This window comes from Maylandia zebra, linkage group LG15 (genome assembly GCF_041146795.1).
Source record: "Maylandia zebra isolate NMK-2024a linkage group LG15, Mzebra_GT3a, whole genome shotgun sequence".
In the NCBI taxonomy this organism is placed as follows: domain Eukaryota; kingdom Metazoa; phylum Chordata; class Actinopteri; order Cichliformes; family Cichlidae; genus Maylandia; species Maylandia zebra.
Window position 1 is genome coordinate 22315184 of NC_135181.1, and position 16696 is coordinate 22331879.

The 16696-nt window shown below is 36.3% G+C and overlaps 1 protein-coding gene across 6 annotated transcripts in view; it reads left to right on the plus strand.

The window, feature by feature from the left end:
• Window positions 1-16696, plus strand: part of LOC101487136 (uncharacterized) — a 30969-nt gene that overhangs the window by 9159 nt on the left and 5114 nt on the right. The window contains exons 3-30 of one of the 6 annotated variants that reach the window (XM_024805131.2): window positions 432-473; window positions 1734-1859; window positions 1948-1974; window positions 2965-2991; window positions 4326-5765; window positions 5919-6047; window positions 6858-7061; window positions 7143-7205; window positions 8404-8442; window positions 8722-8781; window positions 8889-8954; window positions 9068-9103; window positions 9228-9275; window positions 9424-9477; window positions 9578-9625; window positions 9723-10001; window positions 10406-10453; window positions 10541-10579; window positions 10761-10793; window positions 10966-11013; window positions 11103-11153; window positions 11254-11301; window positions 11464-11511; window positions 11596-11640; window positions 11794-11904; window positions 11988-12023; window positions 13446-13490; window positions 13585-13611. In XM_024805131.2, coding sequence (XP_024660899.2) covers window positions 432-473; window positions 1734-1859; window positions 1948-1974; window positions 2965-2991; window positions 4326-5765; window positions 5919-6047; window positions 6858-7061; window positions 7143-7205; window positions 8404-8442; window positions 8722-8781; window positions 8889-8954; window positions 9068-9103; window positions 9228-9275; window positions 9424-9477; window positions 9578-9625; window positions 9723-10001; window positions 10406-10453; window positions 10541-10579; window positions 10761-10793; window positions 10966-11013; window positions 11103-11153; window positions 11254-11301; window positions 11464-11511; window positions 11596-11640; window positions 11794-11904; window positions 11988-12023; window positions 13446-13490; window positions 13585-13611 — 3267 coding nt within the window. The remainder of the gene's footprint in view (window positions 1-431; window positions 474-1733; window positions 1860-1947; window positions 1975-2964; window positions 2992-4325; window positions 5766-5918; window positions 6048-6857; window positions 7062-7142; window positions 7206-8403; window positions 8443-8721; window positions 8782-8888; window positions 8955-9067; window positions 9104-9227; window positions 9276-9423; window positions 9478-9577; window positions 9626-9722; window positions 10002-10405; window positions 10454-10540; window positions 10580-10760; window positions 10794-10965; window positions 11014-11102; window positions 11154-11253; window positions 11302-11463; window positions 11512-11595; window positions 11641-11793; window positions 11905-11987; window positions 12024-13445; window positions 13491-13584; window positions 13612-16696) is intronic. The other 5 variants (XM_076874126.1, XM_076874128.1, XM_076874127.1 and 2 more) reach the window with 5 other exon arrangements.

The following is a 16696-nucleotide window of genomic DNA, read 5'->3' on the forward strand; positions in this document are numbered from 1 at the left end:
TGTCTGCAATTATGAACAACTGGTATAAAGCTTGCTAGTTTAATTTCTTCATATGTTCATATGTAACAGTAACACCACCAAATAACAAGCATTGGGTCATTTTGTCATCACTATATTAAAAAGCAATGCTTGGAAATCTATTAATTTAAGCTGTGTGTGTGTGGCACTGACAATTTTACAGTGAAAAAAAAAATTCTGTCTAGTTTTTTTAAATTAATTTTTATTTCTACTCCAATGCCTTTACTTTAATTTTAGTTAATTTGTTCCGTTTTCAGTTTTTTGTTTTAGTTTAGTTTAAAATAACCTTAATGTCAACACAAATACTTCACCTTACACGACCCTTCCTTTCCTTTCACTTTCTTTGTTTTCCTTTGCTTCATCACTATACTTAAATTCTTTACTTATTGCCACTGTGTTTTTCATCCAACCAGGTCACCCACCCAGGAGGGTTTTTAAGGATTCAGGGCGTAGAGGCAAGGCACCATATCTGCTACCAAATCGTCAGAACAGACACTTCTTCTAAGGGCACTAATAAAAACAGCTACTAACTCCCTAACATTGACTGGTAATGTTGGCTGTCAATGTTAGAAAGTCCTTTACAGCCTTGTTGGACCTGTAGAGGGATGATAAATTAGGCTAAAGACTGCTTTTTGTCTATTACTGCATTCATGCTTGATTCTGTCTGTTTTCTAGGTGTTCAGTCATGTTAAGAGTAGTTTGTAGTCAGAAGAGGTTCTATAAGTGACGTGGACTAATTCCTGCTCGGTTTCTTAGGTGGTATTTGTTTTGTTATTATTCAAAAAAATTTGAATATTTGTAAAAGTAACACATTTTCTGTTTCCAAAAATTATTTTGAATATTTGAAATTCAGGTATGCTTGATTTATTTACTGCAAGTATCAGTGTTCTCTGTCTACAGAGTAAGAAACTCAAGCTCTCCTGAAATCTTCGGATTTTAAACCAAACTGTGTTCCACTGCATTTCTGTTTTTCCTTTTTCCCAGTGCGTATTTTAGCTTTACTTGGTATAAATTCTGTTTTATTTCAAGTTAAACTAAATCTGATAAGGCTCATCTAGGTAATTCCAAAATGAACAATGTTTTGGTGGTATTTCCACTTGGAATGCAGGTCCCTCTTTCATCAAATTGGCTTGCAAACAAGTCAGAAAATTCAAGTCTTTTGAGTTTAATTGAATTTAGTTTGAAGGAATTTATTGCACAAGTTCTAATGTGCAGATTCAATGTCAGATTCACATACAGATGTTCAAACAAAGATAAACAAAAATATTTAAATATGAACAAAAGAAAAATAACCTGTTAGCCTGACTTTTAAAACTATGAACACCAACTTGATGAAAGACAGTCAATATGATTTTTAAATGCTCTTTGCACAGCAATATGCTCTATATTTGCAGCCCTTTGTGATGGTTTAACTGGAATGTCGGTTACTGTTCTTTGTAATTGAAGATTGAAAAACTCCTGAAATGCAGATTTCTGCCTTTCAAGTTAAGCTCCTGTTGCCCCATCCCAGTTTGAACATCATGCTTTCTCATTTCCTCACTCTAGAGGAATGATAGCTTTGTCTGTATTGAGGAAATGTGACAATAAGAGTTGAGGAACTCTTAATTGTTGGGCTTGGTACAAAAACAAGCAGGTGAACAACTCCAGTCAAACTTCACGAGTAACTAAAACATCTTTTTGTTTGTGTGCCTGTATTCATGTTCATGCTCCATCAGGAGGCCTCAGCAAGATCAGCTCAGACCCCATGAAGGCGGTAAACGATGCCGTGGATGAATCATCAAACATAATCACAGGAATAGTGAAATTTGCTGCCAACTTAATTGCTCCAGACGACGATGAAGGTTCATGACTTTATGAACATATTCAAATTCTGTGACTGCAATTTATCTGATGATATGCTAGTTTTCACTTTTCTCTCTTCTTTTCCAGGAACTCTATATGCAGTCAGAAAAAAAGGTTTGTACTAATTCTGCTTTTGAGTGCATATCCCATTTAAATCATCCAGCTGTAGAATTTGAACTGAAAAGCCTTGCTTGCTGCTTTTTGCACTTCTTTTTCACTGTGCTGCTTTACATGTGTTGTTCTCTGCATTATATATTCTCTGGGGGGTTTAAGTGGACTTCTACCAACATAAACCCCCTCCAGGAAAAGTAATTTCAGCTGTCATTACGCATGAAAAATCAAAACTCTGAAATGGCAGTTTCTGGGGGCATGCTACTGCTTTGACTAATGTGTTTCTTTACAATGAACAACACATGTACTGCAAGTTTTTTTTAATGTGTCTCTGAAAAAAAAATATATATTTTTTTCTAGAAGTTTTGATTTGTTGTATTAATAGAAGATACAACAGACGTCATTGCATAAGCTTCATATTTTACAGACATAGTTTACTGAAATATTTAAGTTTAAAGAAAGTTTGTTGGAAGGTATTCGTAGACATGCCTGAATAAAGATGCCAGCAGGGACAGAATCATGTTTGCTGAAATGGTGTTATATCCAAGTTGACTATATCTATGAACCATCTCAAAGATTCAAGTTGGTTGGATGATGTGGATGATGAAGTGGAGGTGAAAAGTAAGAAAACAGAAGGTATTCAATATTAATACATTTCTGAGAATGTTCTTATGAAACTTAATGAAATAATGATAAGTTCAGTTCTCACACCTAATAACAGACTAATGATGGAAACAAAAGAAAATCATAATAGTCAACTAAAAGCAGAATCTTACTTCTCTCCTTTTTTTAGTTGCACTGATTCAAGCAGCTCTTCTGATTGTAGGATTGTTTGCATCTAACTTGCAACCAACTGATGCTAATTGCCACAACTGAGCTTCTTAATTTCCACTAAATGTGTCCGTGAATTGGTATACTAATTGTACTAAGAGTGAAACATTTGGTTTTTAAATTCTTTAATTACATATATCATTTTTTTTTTCTGTGCTGCAGGAGAATTTCTACCATCACGAACTAAAGGTCTGTAACTCTCATTTTTACTTTGTTGCCAATTTTACTGCTAAATACTTCATTTAGATTAATGGAATACTTATCACGCCCATCACCGATATTGGGTTCTCCTTAATCCCCGTTTTCAGTGTAATTTTACTCCATGCCTTTACCTTTTTAAAAAAAAAAAGAACTGTGCCAAACCATGCATATGAGGCAGTGAACCATCTATCTGCACTACATTTACGGTTACGGACGTTTTCTTACAGACTTATTCTTCTCTTTCAGCAACAACTGCAGCCTTAGCTTACTTAAACTCTATGACTGAGTAAGGTCACTGCCTGTTAGGAATTCACTTTTCTGTTGCTGAAATAAATTCTCTCACACGTGGATTAAGTTACTAACCACAACAAACTGGCTAAATTAGTCTGATTCATTCATGTAGCAGCAGTTTGGCCGGTGTTACCTTGTTAAGTGAGGCAGTGGAGATGGGTACACAGCTGGGGGCTTACTGATTTGTAGCCTGCCTTTAGTGCTGCTCTTCCAGCTTTTTTTGGCCTTTGAGCATTTGAGCTAACACAATGTAGCCACTTCGTTGAGGTGCGCTCATGGGTGCACTAATTTACCCTACCCTGTGCCTTGACTTACAGGCTGGCCTGATTGAGTCACTGACGTTTATGCTTAACTAAACCCAGACTGAAAACTAAAACTAAGTGTGAAAATATATTTAAATATACTGAATTTTTTAAAATGCCTTCGAAAAAAAAACCCCACAAGTCAAATGTACTGTGAAAGAAATAGAGAGAAAGTGTTGTAATAGCTATTCTGAATTTCAATTTTGCACCTGACCAAGAACTACCATTTTGTAATGATCATAAACAAGCAGATTGTAAATAAACGAATAAAAACTCAGCTAAACCTAAACAATTTCAAATAATAACACTGAAACAAGCAAACTCTAACAAAAAGAAATGAAAAAATAAAAACTAATGAAAATATACAAAAAAATAACAATAGTTCCTTAAGCTTTAAGATAGTTTGTGTACAAAATTAATATATCACTGACTTTTACAAAATTATTATTATTATTATTGACTCATTTTAATTATTTCTACTTTTATTATTGCTATTTTAATAGACTAATTTTAACCATCATCACTTTTTGTCAGTATAGCAACGTCATAGTTATCATGAATCCATAGTAATGTGTAGTGAAAATCTAGCATCCCAATGGGTCACACTGATAAGTGTGACACTTGAATTTTACCATTTTTGTGTTAATACAATATTATTCAAAGAGAAATTGCGGGATTTTTACTTTTTACTGCTCTCTTAATTTGATTAACCCATTTAATTTTTTATAGTCATAGGAATGCAAGCACAAAAGCAACCACCAATGACTGAAGTTCTGGAGGATGAAAAGGGGGAGGGAGAGGCAGAGGGAGAAGAAGGAGATGAAGGAGAGGAGGCTGGGGAGGACGAAGAGGAGGAGGAAGAAGGGGAATATGAGGAAGAGGAGGAGGAGTATGGAGATGAATATGAGGAAGAGGAGGAGTATGATGAGGAGTATGGAGATGAATATGATGAAGAGGAGGAATATGAGGAGGAAGAAGAAGTAGATGAGGAGGAGGAGGAATTGGAGGAGGAGGAGGAGGGGGAGGAGGAAGAGGCCAAAGGAGATGAAGAGCAGGAAGGCGAAGAACTGGAGGATGAGGAAGAGGAGGAAGGCGAAGAACTGGAGGATGAGGAAGAAGAGGAGGGGGAGGAGGAAGAGGCCAAAGGAGATGAAGAGCAGGAAGGCGAAGAACTGGAGGATGAGGAAGAGGAGGAAGGCGAAGAACTGGAGGATGAGGAAGAGGAGGAGGATGATGAAGTTTCTCCTGAACCCATTTCCACTTCTGAGGATGAAGAGTCGGCTGTATCTCCTGATTCTGAGTCCGATGTTCCTGTTGGGGTGACAGACAGTGACGAAGAGGTAACTTTACCCGAAGAAGATGATGAAAAAGACAAAGAAGAACAGGATGAAGATGAAACCAGTGACGATCAACTTCTTTCCAGTGAAGAGGAAGAGGGAGAGGACGAGCTGGAGGATGATGAAGAAGATGATGAAGATGATAGACTAGCTGAGGGTGTTACTGATAGTGATGATGTCATTGCAGAAGACACTAGCGATGACCTGGATCTTCCTCCTATTGTAGCTGGTAGTGAGGATGAGGAAGATATTGATCACAAACTGGCAGAGCAAGAAGATGAAGATGAAGAAGATCTTTCTCCACTTCCTGCTGAAGATGAAGACTTGGAAGAAGACATAAAAACTGTAGAAGACACAGTCGAGGAGGAAGATGATGAGGAGCTGGACCAATCAGACGAGGACATCTCTGTTGCATCCTCCGAACACTTTGCAGATGATGAAGATGATGAAGATGATGAAGAAGACCTTAAAGATGATGACCTTGACCTGGACTTTGACAAAGACATCCTTGAAGACCTTAAACACAAAGATGCTCAAGACAAACCTGATGTCACTGAAGAGGGCATCCCTGATGATGACAAAGAGGAAGAGGAGGAGGAAGCTGGCATTCCTCCCTTTACGAGCACAGACAGCGGCGTCTTAGGTGATGAAGATGATGAGGATGACATTTCCTTTGAAACGGATGAGGACTCCACTGGAGAAACAATTCTGAGTGACTCTTATGACACAACTGATGATAAGGATGTTGATACAAGCTCTTTAGATGAGGAGGATGAAGAAGATGAGGATGAAGATGAAGAAGATGATGGTGTTAGTGAAATCTTGATGGCAGGTATTGTACAACTTTATTTTTTACATTTAGTTCTTATAAACACAAGAAGGATGGACAAAAATGAGCTAGAAGCAGCACAGGAAAGGTGATTTTTCATATTTCATGCTTTAAATACACAGTTGTCATAGTATATTGTGTTCTGTGTTTTTATAGCTGCTGCTGCAGGAACATTAACTGTCCAGGAGGAGGCAGCAAAGACTGATGAAGACCATGAAGAAGGGGATGAGCTCGAAGAGGCTGAAGATGAAGGAAAGACTGAAGACGCAGAAACAAAAGAAACAGGTTTGTATCAAACAGCTGTTGTGGTGCAAAGGATTCATAAATGTTTTCAATATTGTTTCTAAAACCTGTTAATGTGCAATGAAACCGGAATATATGTATTCCTGATAGTAGGAATAGAAGGCAACACTAATAATAATAATTTAAAAAGGTAGCATCTTATTAAAGGAGATGCAAATAAGACAAATAATAAGCAACAACAACATATTTATTAAAGAGTGGGCAGTATGTCAGGTGTGACTGTGAAATCTGTGACTTCGCACTGCCACCTACAGGTCAGTCAAACTTAGAGAAACAGATAAATTGGATTCAAAAGCATCAAAGCTATGTGTGTCAAATTAAGGTTACATGGCCAGTAAATTTATAAGAAGTTTTGTTCATTAATTTTTCAAATTCTTTTGCAATTACTTCTACAAATATTGTTAATAGTATACCTTTTGTAGGCAGTAAAAAGCATCTATTTTATTTAAATGTTTTACCATTATACATTTATTTCTGCCCTAAGCAGGCAACACTATCAGTGCTTGTCCACCTTAAAAAATATGCAAGAGTGGACAGATTGAGAGGCCAATTTACAGCTTATAAAAAACACTGAAATGTCATTGGAATCTCTGTAGAAGGTGGTAAGTTTAAATTGACTGTAGCTTATTTTATTTCATCACACATATTGTTCCTGAAAGTCAAGAGTCTATCCTGCTCAAATTTCTTTAATTGCTTTGTTGCCCTTAACAGAGTAGAAAACCTCAAATCCTTTCGTTTTTTTCCTTGTTGTGTGACATGATTCTATGATAGAGCCACTTTCTGCTTTTACAGGCACCACCCGGCCTGCAGCTCCAGAGGAGAAGGATGAGGGCAAAGATGAAGAGCCAATTTCTAAACCTGAGAAATCTGTAGATGAACAAGAAGACAAGAAAGAGGAGTATGATGAAGACGAAGATGAGGATGAGAAGGCATCGGTGGATGTGATCAAACCTGTTCCTGGACCAGAGGAGACAGCGCCAAAGACAGAGCCCACAGGTCAGAACCTGAGGAGAATTATAAATGCTTTGTCATATTTGTTTGTCAGGGTAACATTAATTTTATGCTTTGTGATTCCAGTGTGTCCCTGTATGCACTCTGCAAAGACCAATGAGTCTCCCACTAAGACTGCTAAGGCAAAAGGTCTGTGATGGTTTCATAATGTCTGCTGTACATTTTTCTTATAACACAGTGTCAGTGAAAGACTGTGTGGTTGAATTTAAAGTACTGTTTTTTTAAAGTACCTAAGGTTTTCAAATGAAATAAATGATGAAGTGTATTTCATATAAAATAAGTTATTTTAATGAGGTGGAAACTGTATTATCTAATAACAGTATATGGCAATAGATTAAAAAAAAACCCTTGTGAGAAAACATTTAGCACATGTTTTATCTTATGCGATTACATTGTATCTAGACTTCTTTTATTTTCCTACAGCAGCAATTGTATTGATCATTTGTGCAAGTTTTAATTCATTCAGTAATTTGACAAAAAAACAAATTGAGTTTTCTAACTTTCTAACTGTTTCAGATGCATACAGAATCAAAACTATTTTTTTTTAGTATTTTTTAGTCTTAAAAGCAGAAAAAATCCCATATATCATTTCAATGTTCATATTCAACACACGTGAAACGCTTGTTTTTTTTCTGTTGAGGATTTATAGATCATATTGCATCATAATGCACCATCACTGTTCTCCACAAGATAAAAACTAAATATGTTCTTTGTGCAAGCTGTAGTTAAATTTTAATGTAAAGATGGTGCAACAGAGAGAATGTAGAATATGTGATGGTGCTCATGAGAAACTGGGTGTAACTTGGAACCCAAACATGTTTAACATTTAGATCATGTATTTAAGTCTCTGTGTATCAACCAAGTGGATTGTTTGTTTGTTTTTAAAGCCTTGTGTGACACAGAAAATAAAAATGCAACTCAATGTAAAACTTAAAAGTGATCCCATATGAGATTTGAGCTGGAGTCTCTTTGTTTTTCTTACCTCACAGTCAGGTGCATAAAAACAACTCTACTGTATAAATAATACATTATTTAGAAGGAGGGTGTGATGATAATATCACATCTTATTGCATTGTGTCATATAAACAATACAAAAAAAGCATTTTAATAAAGGCTAGACATTATACTCATTTTTGTTTGATTCTTCCACTTTAATCAACATTTTTAAACTGTAGTTTATAAATGTTGATTATGCTGGAACATAAACCTGTATTCTGCAGATATGCATCATGTTGTGTGCTGCATGCAGTGTCATAAGTACGTAACTCTTCACAAGCCTCTGTGTTCCTCCTCCAGTTTGTAGCTTTAGCTTTGTTTATATTTTCAGATGCTCCCAAGAGAGTTTCTGCTGTGAGAAGGAGAAAAGGTAATGGTAAAAAAAAACAAATAAAAAGTTCCTATTTAAGATATACTCACTGACGTTACCTGCAAAACTCCCAAGAGACAAAGTTTAAGTCATTATTATGTTTCACAGTAACCTCCCATAAGCTCTACAGGGGAATAATTCAGGGAACAATATTATCTCACCCTGTAAAATTATAATAATTTGCATCACTTGGATATGAAGTTGCAACTTTAATTAAGCTTTTTGATTCAGAGATAATTTATCAATTTTCTTTTTTTTATCCCTTATGTTCATTTTCAGATCGGGAAACTGTGAGGACTGTAAAGACTCTAAAGACAGCTGAAAAGCCCAAAAAGACAGGTAGCACTGATTCTTATGTTTATATGAATTTAATCTTTAAAATGATGCGCTTATTATTGTTTGCCTTTATTGTGATATTGTAATAAACACAGTCATGTCGTAATCAGCTCTTCCTAGAATCAGCCTGCCTCCGAAAATCACAAAGATCCGAAGATTTCCTCCTTTTCTGAAAGGTACTAAGATTTAATACACACATAAACTGGTCTCAATGTTAATCAGGAGAGAATTACTTTTTCACATATACGTTATGAATTTAAATATTTGTACCTTGTTCAATTCTAAAAAGCCAAGAAAGTAGATAAACCCAAGGCTTCCAAAACAAGTAAGCAATTACTTCCCCACAAATATGTCACATTCATGATCACTGTATTACAAAAGCAGAGCAAATTATGTTAGTGTATTTATAAAACTGCTGTTTTTTTTAATGTGACCTTGTTTATTCACAGAGACAAAGACCAAAAAGCAAGAACAGGTCACAGACTCTGGACAAGAAGGTATAAAACATTCATATTTTTCTCCTGATTTAAAAGAACATTTATACCAAAATATAAAAATAAGAATATGACTTTGTTTGTGTATTATTCCAGTAAACTGTTGCTTTGGATTATATGAATAATGCAAATGTGCACTGATGTTTTGCAGTTGGGCCTTGTAGACCTGCACCAGTTTATTGCCCGTCCCCACCTGGATGGTATGGTAAGCACAAGGATCTCCACAGTGCACTGAAATGTTGTCATATAGGCTGAATTAAAGACTTTACTGTGCACCAGCTTAAAGTTGGCTTTTTATCTTGCAGTTCATCACATAGTCACAGACAATCCTTACCCTCCTCCTACCATGTCAGGTATTCACTTTTTGGTACTGTTTGCAGTCACAGTTAAATCTCCGTTGCTCAATGACTTCTGCTGTAAGGTTAAAGGCGTATTTGTTTTTGTTTTCAGCTCCCTCTGCTCCTGTACTGACCGCCCACCCTGTCCATCCCGGAGCCCCACAGGGCATTTATCAGCAACAGCCTCCGCCAGCACCAATGCATCCACTGTACGCACAGTATCAACCATATCAGCCACCACTTCAGCCTGTGATGCCGCCTCCACCAGATCCAGTTCAGCCACTCCAGCCTGTACAGCCAGAAGCTGCAGAAGAAGAAGAAAAAGCTCCTGCCCAACCTGAGGTCCCGTCTCCAGCTGTTGAAGCTGAGCCTGCTGATGCTCCGGTTCAAGGTGAGAAGGATATGTCTATTTATTTTCTTTCTTCTTTTGAAATGGTTGTTTCTTGTTCTTGTTTTCTTGTTCTTTCTTGTTTTCAAGGTATTCATTTAAAAATATTTAAATATACAGATTTTTTTCTACTCACCTTCCACAGGTTTTGGGAGGAAAATCACAAAAATCTGATCAAATAAATCAATGAGACTTAAAAATATAGTGCAACTAATTAAACAGAGTTGTTGATAAGTAAATATTTGAATAAGGTGTGATAAATAAATGAATACATAAAAGCATAAATACATTTCACTTGAAAAAAAAACCCCACACTATCCTGAAAATCTTAAAATTTTCTGTGAAACTTTAATATAATTCAAATTATGCTACAAAGTAAATAAACCTACAACTGTTTCCCCTTTAAGAACCAGAGGCTGCTGAGGAGGACGTGATTGCTGTCTCCACAAAGAAAGGTACAAACTAAGAAGTTAAACTCTTGTGGAAAGTTGTGTTTATCACAATTACATCAGTGATAGTAATTAATGTCTTGTCATTTTCAGCAAAAAAAACAACAACAAAGGCTGCTGATTCAGACAAAGGTACTGTAGCGCTCTCCACATCCATTAAATACTTAATTTGCCAGCTAACTAGAATATCCACTATAACAAACGACAGCTGCAGCACATAACAGTGATGTACAATAGCACTGTGTGCTATATGAATGCATTAATTAAAGAAAATTAACTTGGCATGGGCATTTCACTGCAATTATCCCCTCAGAGCCAGGAGCAGCCAAAGGGAAAACAAAGAAAGGTAATTCATGTATACAGCTGGATAATTTGGTGTTTCCTCTGGTACACACTTCACATTGTTAGAAGTGATACACACAGTAATTATAGCTGTGCTTTGTTATAAATATTCATATATATTTAAACCTTTTTCCAAGATACAGATACCATAAATTCATGTATTTTTTCAATACTAGATGCTGCCGTTTTGAAAGACAAAACCAAAGCAGACACTGCAAAGAAAGGTGATCTGGTATCTATGGATCTATACTTTCTAATGCATTTTGATTGCCTTTAAAAGTGTAATGTTCTTCTTATGTGTTTGTTACTTCAGTGGCAGCTGCTAAAAAAGAGAAAATCAGAATTCATGCAGGGGCAAAAACAGGTAAAATATCCTTTATTGTTGTTATTGGGACATATAAATGATGAAAATTAAACATTATATATTTAATTCTGTTGTATTTTGTTCCAATTTGTTTGCATAGATCCATCTGCAAAACATAAAACTAAAAGTGCTGCAGCTCCTAAGAAAGGTAAACATGATTAGACGTTAGGATCTCGTCAAATTTGTAATATTTAAAAAAAATCAAATGCAGTCCAACACATTTCTCTTTCATGTGAAGTAGAAGTTAATAGTTGACTGAGAAAACAAATTATTCAGGCTGCTAATCACGAGTTTTTCCTCATTACGTTAGAGCCTGCGGCTGAAAGACAGAAGAGGAAATCAGCCTCTGAAAAGACAGGTGACGGCACTCACTGACATTCAAAAGCCAATCATAATTCATGAAAGATGATTGGGAACTAATTGTTTCTGCTCCCCTCAAAAGCGGCACCTATCATGAGCAAAGTGAAGGCATCGACAGCAAAGACAGGTAAAACTCAGACCGTGCATGAGTTCACGAAAATTAGATTTTCTTCTCGGTTGAAGATCTTTTTTTTAATCATCAACTTTAGCCCAGTTACCCCTGCATTATAATTTCTGTTTATTAAGATGATTTGGTTCGGTTCAAATTCATATCAAACAGATCCAGAACCACGTCCACAGCCACTCAGACTGAGACCGAGACTTGACATTGGCAGGAGGGCAAATGTAACCTCTGAAGCCCACGAGGAGAAACCTGCCAGATCTGAACCAGGTCTGTGTTTCTTTCATGAGGGCCCCAAAATATCTAGCTTTCCTAAAACTTGTAGTTCTTTACTTTTTGTTTTGTTTTTGTAGCCAAGCCAAGATCAAAATTATTGGCAGCAAAGAAAAGTAAGTTTATATTTTAATGTGGCAATAATTTTCCCTAAAGCTTAGCTTATTTACAGCATGCTAGCAGCACTTTGAGACTGCACAATAGTCCTTTTAACCCATTAGTATGCTAACATGCCAGTAGTGACCAAGTGTCCCACTTGTGGGACCGCGCAACATTTCTATCCCTTCTCCCTCTCTCCCAAATTTAAATTAATTTTCAATACTCAACATTACAGGTCAGATTTACTACACCGCCAACTCTGATCTCCAGATGTAAACTTCACAACTGTCTAAAATATGATTGTTATTTCTTGGAGTACGATATTAGCACTGCACTGTGCCAGTGTCCTAATGCTAGTGCATAATCTGCCAGAATGACAGAACACATTGTGTATATTCAGCTAAGACTAGATTATTTATCATTATTAGAGTTACAGTCATTAAGCCACAGAATAAATAACTGGGCAAACTTGTTTTTCTGATTAAAAAAACCCAAACAAAACAAAACATTTTTTAGTTTATGTTTATGAATAAATAAATACTGTAATTGTCTTGAGATGATTGTTGCTTGTATTTGGACAGCTCTCAGAAACAAATATGTCTACCTTGTGCTTTCCCTGAAGGATTTCCAAAATTAGTGGGAAAGTTAGGGCTTTGACCTTTTGGTTTCACAAAACTGTTGGTTTCACAAAAACAGGGGATTTGAAAAGCCAGCAGCATTCATCTTTTAGTCTCTGGAGACCACTGAGATACATACAAATGTATGTATCAGGCTTGAAACAGCCCTCAGCTGTTTCAAGCCATCTTTGTTACCTTGTTAAAAACAGGAAAATCTAACAAGCTGTCTTTCTTGCCTTTACTTTCAGCTCTGTAAAAGTTGTATTCTTTAAATTTGAACCACAAAGTCTTATAACCAGTCTGAATGTACACCCTTTTGATAAATTGGAAGGCAAATTAACTATGGTGGAATTCATGCCGAGAGTAAAACACCTCTGAAAAATGTCTTTTAATTAGAGGATGGAAATGAAGAATTTCTAAACTGCAGTCATGCCTCATTCTGAAAGAGTCTAATGTTCACAGTCACTGTTAGTATTCATGTCCATCCATGTTTCTCAGAAGCTAAACTGATCAAGTGAAACACAGGAAGAGAAGGTGCAAGCGTATATGTTTGTACCCTTGTAAAAACCATCTACAGCAAATTAGATGTGTTTGAAACATACTCATGTTCTCTGCTGGCATTTTTCAGGGAAAATCGCCCCTTTCTGAGATGCAGATTATGTGAATAAAATGGGCTGTTTTATGCATGATGAAGTTCTAAGTAGAGACATGCCAAGCTGTATTACTCCGAGAAGGGAATAATATTGCAAGAATATTGAATTTACACCACAATTACAGAGAGTTATTTGGCAGGCTGTAATAGGGCTGTCTCTCCTCTCACAGGCCAAGCAGAGGAGGCTGAAAAGAAATCTGTCAAAGAGACTCAAGGTATGGCTTTAGAGTAGAATTAGAAGTGAATCTAATGAGTGCTATGTATATTTCAGAAGGCTCAGCTGCTCCTTTCTCCCCTTGCAAATTTTAGAAAAAGAGAAACAAGCATCAAAAACTGGTAAGTACTCGAGCATGAAAGTTTTCTATATGCACAGTAAATAATCTCCAGTCACCATAGAGAGTATTGACACTTATTAGAATTATTTGTGTTTCCAGAAGTTTAATTTCAGTGGAGTGTGCTTCATTCAAGAGGCTTTATCAGTGCTGCTGATTAGAGACTTAAACATTCCTGGTTCTCTTTTGGTTACTGATATGACCTCTGAGCTAGTAAGGTATCTGTCATCAGTAACAGTTCTTGGTAGTCAGTATTGGGATACATTTAAAGTTAACTTGTTAGAATCCAGTTTTATTTCAAGTAAAAAAAGTCATCTGTTATGTTACAACATTAGTGGGAATTAAGACTTTTGAGTTCTTTAGAGTTCGTTTTTGGTTTTAGTTTATCATATTGTTCCGAGGGGCCGAGCCTACCTACTGAGTTGATATGGACAACTCAATAGTCCATATCAACAATGTATTAAGCAACACGCTTGTTAATTTCCCTCACACTGACAGTTTTTGGTAAAATCTAGACATTGTGGTTTTGGAGCTGTAGCATCGACACCATTGTCCTCCTCATCAGCCGTACTTACCTTGCTGTGCTTGTTCTGAATGTGAAGCTGCGCTCTTTCAAAGCTGGCAGATAGTTATCATCATCTAGGCACAAAATAATATGAATACTTCTGCAATGTAAACACCCTCCTCTCTGTCATCTTGCTTGTCAATCTGACTGAATGCATCAGAGATTTTGCTTTGTCTCTTCTCGCAAGGAAGAGGCAGACATGGCTACATGTCAGGGGTTGGTGACAATAAAATAATGCAGACAAACATAAAAGACTAGAAAAATGCTTTCTACTATCAACGCATTTTGTTCTTCAGTATACTTTTGAAATTCTGGGTAAAAGGAGCAGGAGTGTATTTCAATCTCAATTCCTTGTTTTACTATATGCATATTTTTTCCCTCATACAATGATACCTAAAACATGTTGCCATATCTGGCAGAATGAGTTTAGATTGCCAATTTTATTGTTGGCAGCAAAGATTGTTGGGAGCTATGCAGCCATGATAATGTTCAGGAGGGTGATAGAAATTAGAATAAGCTGTCCTTTCACAAAAAGAGTCTGTACATCAGCACATGCACTCACACAATCCTGATCAACAGCTAAATCGACAAATGTATAAATTAACTCTCAGAATTGTTTTCCTCATAATGCCTTTAAATGTAAGTTCCCAGCATCAGTGTAAGCTACAGTATACAAGTTAGCTGAACTGATAAAGCTTCTTGAATTACTGGATAAACATTTTGAAGTATTACAAAGAAACACAGTGGTGCTATGAATCGTTTTGTTTTCTGTCATTCATGTTGTGTATCATATGCTTGTTGTCAATAGAAAATGAGAAAACAGCTTCCTGTAAGGCCTGAGGTATTCTGTAAATTTTCACCATCTTTCCAATGGATAATTCAGTATGAAAGGACGATGGCTTTAATGACATTAGGATCACAAGTGATTAGAATTTAATGAGATGAGCTGATTGGTACAAGATTACAAGCCTTTTGAGCCGCCTTGAATTATTGAAAGAGATTATGGCCTTTGATGAATATGGCAACAATTTTATACTTAGCTGGATTGATTAAATCCATGAACCAAAACCCATTAAATTGGGTTATTAGTGTTCTGTTCCTATTGAATCATCCAGTGGATTACAAACACTCCCCCACTGCCCTGTTTAACTTCACACTTTGCTACCATCTGACACAGCAGTGCCTGTTTCTTCAGGTGTGATGAAAAGTAGTTTGGTTTCTTTGGTTCAGACTGAAGTTCAGTGGTTTACTTTGATTTTGGTTTCTTTACTTCACTTAAAAGAAGCAAACCAGAATCGTTTTATACAGACAATACTAGCTAGTATTTGTGTTGTATGGTTTGTTTTATGCATGACTGAATTCCAAAAGAAATCAACCTCTTTTGGAGGATTTCATTTCATTTGATTTAAGTTACTTATATTTTATTTAGCAGGGAAATGCACGCACACATTGTTACGTTTAAGTTAAATATAACTATACAACTTAACAAAGTCATGATACTCTAATGCAAACATCAACTAACAGTAAAGCAAGAAGAAAAACAACCTTATAAATAGCAATTAGAGCAACAACATGAGTAAACAAATTAATGTGAGTTAAATATCCTTCCTGGTGTTCATAGACTTGCCTTTGCCAAATGTTTTTATTTCTGTGCACTGTGTCTCTGAGTGGTGACATTTCACCAACAAGGATTTCTAAGAGATTTCAGTCTGCAAGTTCTGTGGTTCACTATGAACTAGATACAATGTTGATAGACGTGTGTACTGTGTAGCTTGCTGCAATTCATTCTTATTATAGGGTGTTAAATGCTGTTAATGGTCCCCTTTTAGAGAGCTGCAACTCTGATGTGCGTCAGCCAATAAACTTTGGTTTCCATCACATTTGTTTTTTAGTTGATGATTTACTTACTCTTCAGTCACTTTTTTATTTTGCTTTGTTTGAGTCACTAAACTCCTTTTGGTTAGGTTTATGAAAAGCCTCATCACAAAATTAAACCTGCACATGCTGCATATCTAGTTACATGTAACATCAAAGGGTGCTTTACAATTGCCCATCGATGGCTATTCAGGTGACAGACTAGTCTCTCCATAGATTATGGAGAGGTCAGTGGTTTGTTGTGGACAGCAGTGTTTGGTATCCTGAGAATGAGAAGGTGCTTTCCCTTTACAACACTCAGCAGCAACAAGGCTACTCTTTGTTGAGCACCACTCTTGAGGCGTGTTATTTCAACACCTGCTGAGTGGCTTTTATTAGGTTTGAACAATTATGCAGGGTGATGTGGTTGTTGCAGAAAAATTACATTTAAATGTATTTTTATTTGCAAATGACAAGTGGCAACAAGTGGTCGCTTTTCCAAATAAAGTTTAATTTTAGTTTGACTTTAACAAGAGACTGAAGCAGCAAAAACAAGCAAAAGAACATCACTGTGTTTAAAGAGTGAAACCCAGCCTGTCTTTTATCCTTTCTCTTTTTTCATGCATGTAGAAACTTAACCTCTGTTTTCTTTCTCTCTCAGTGTGAAGCA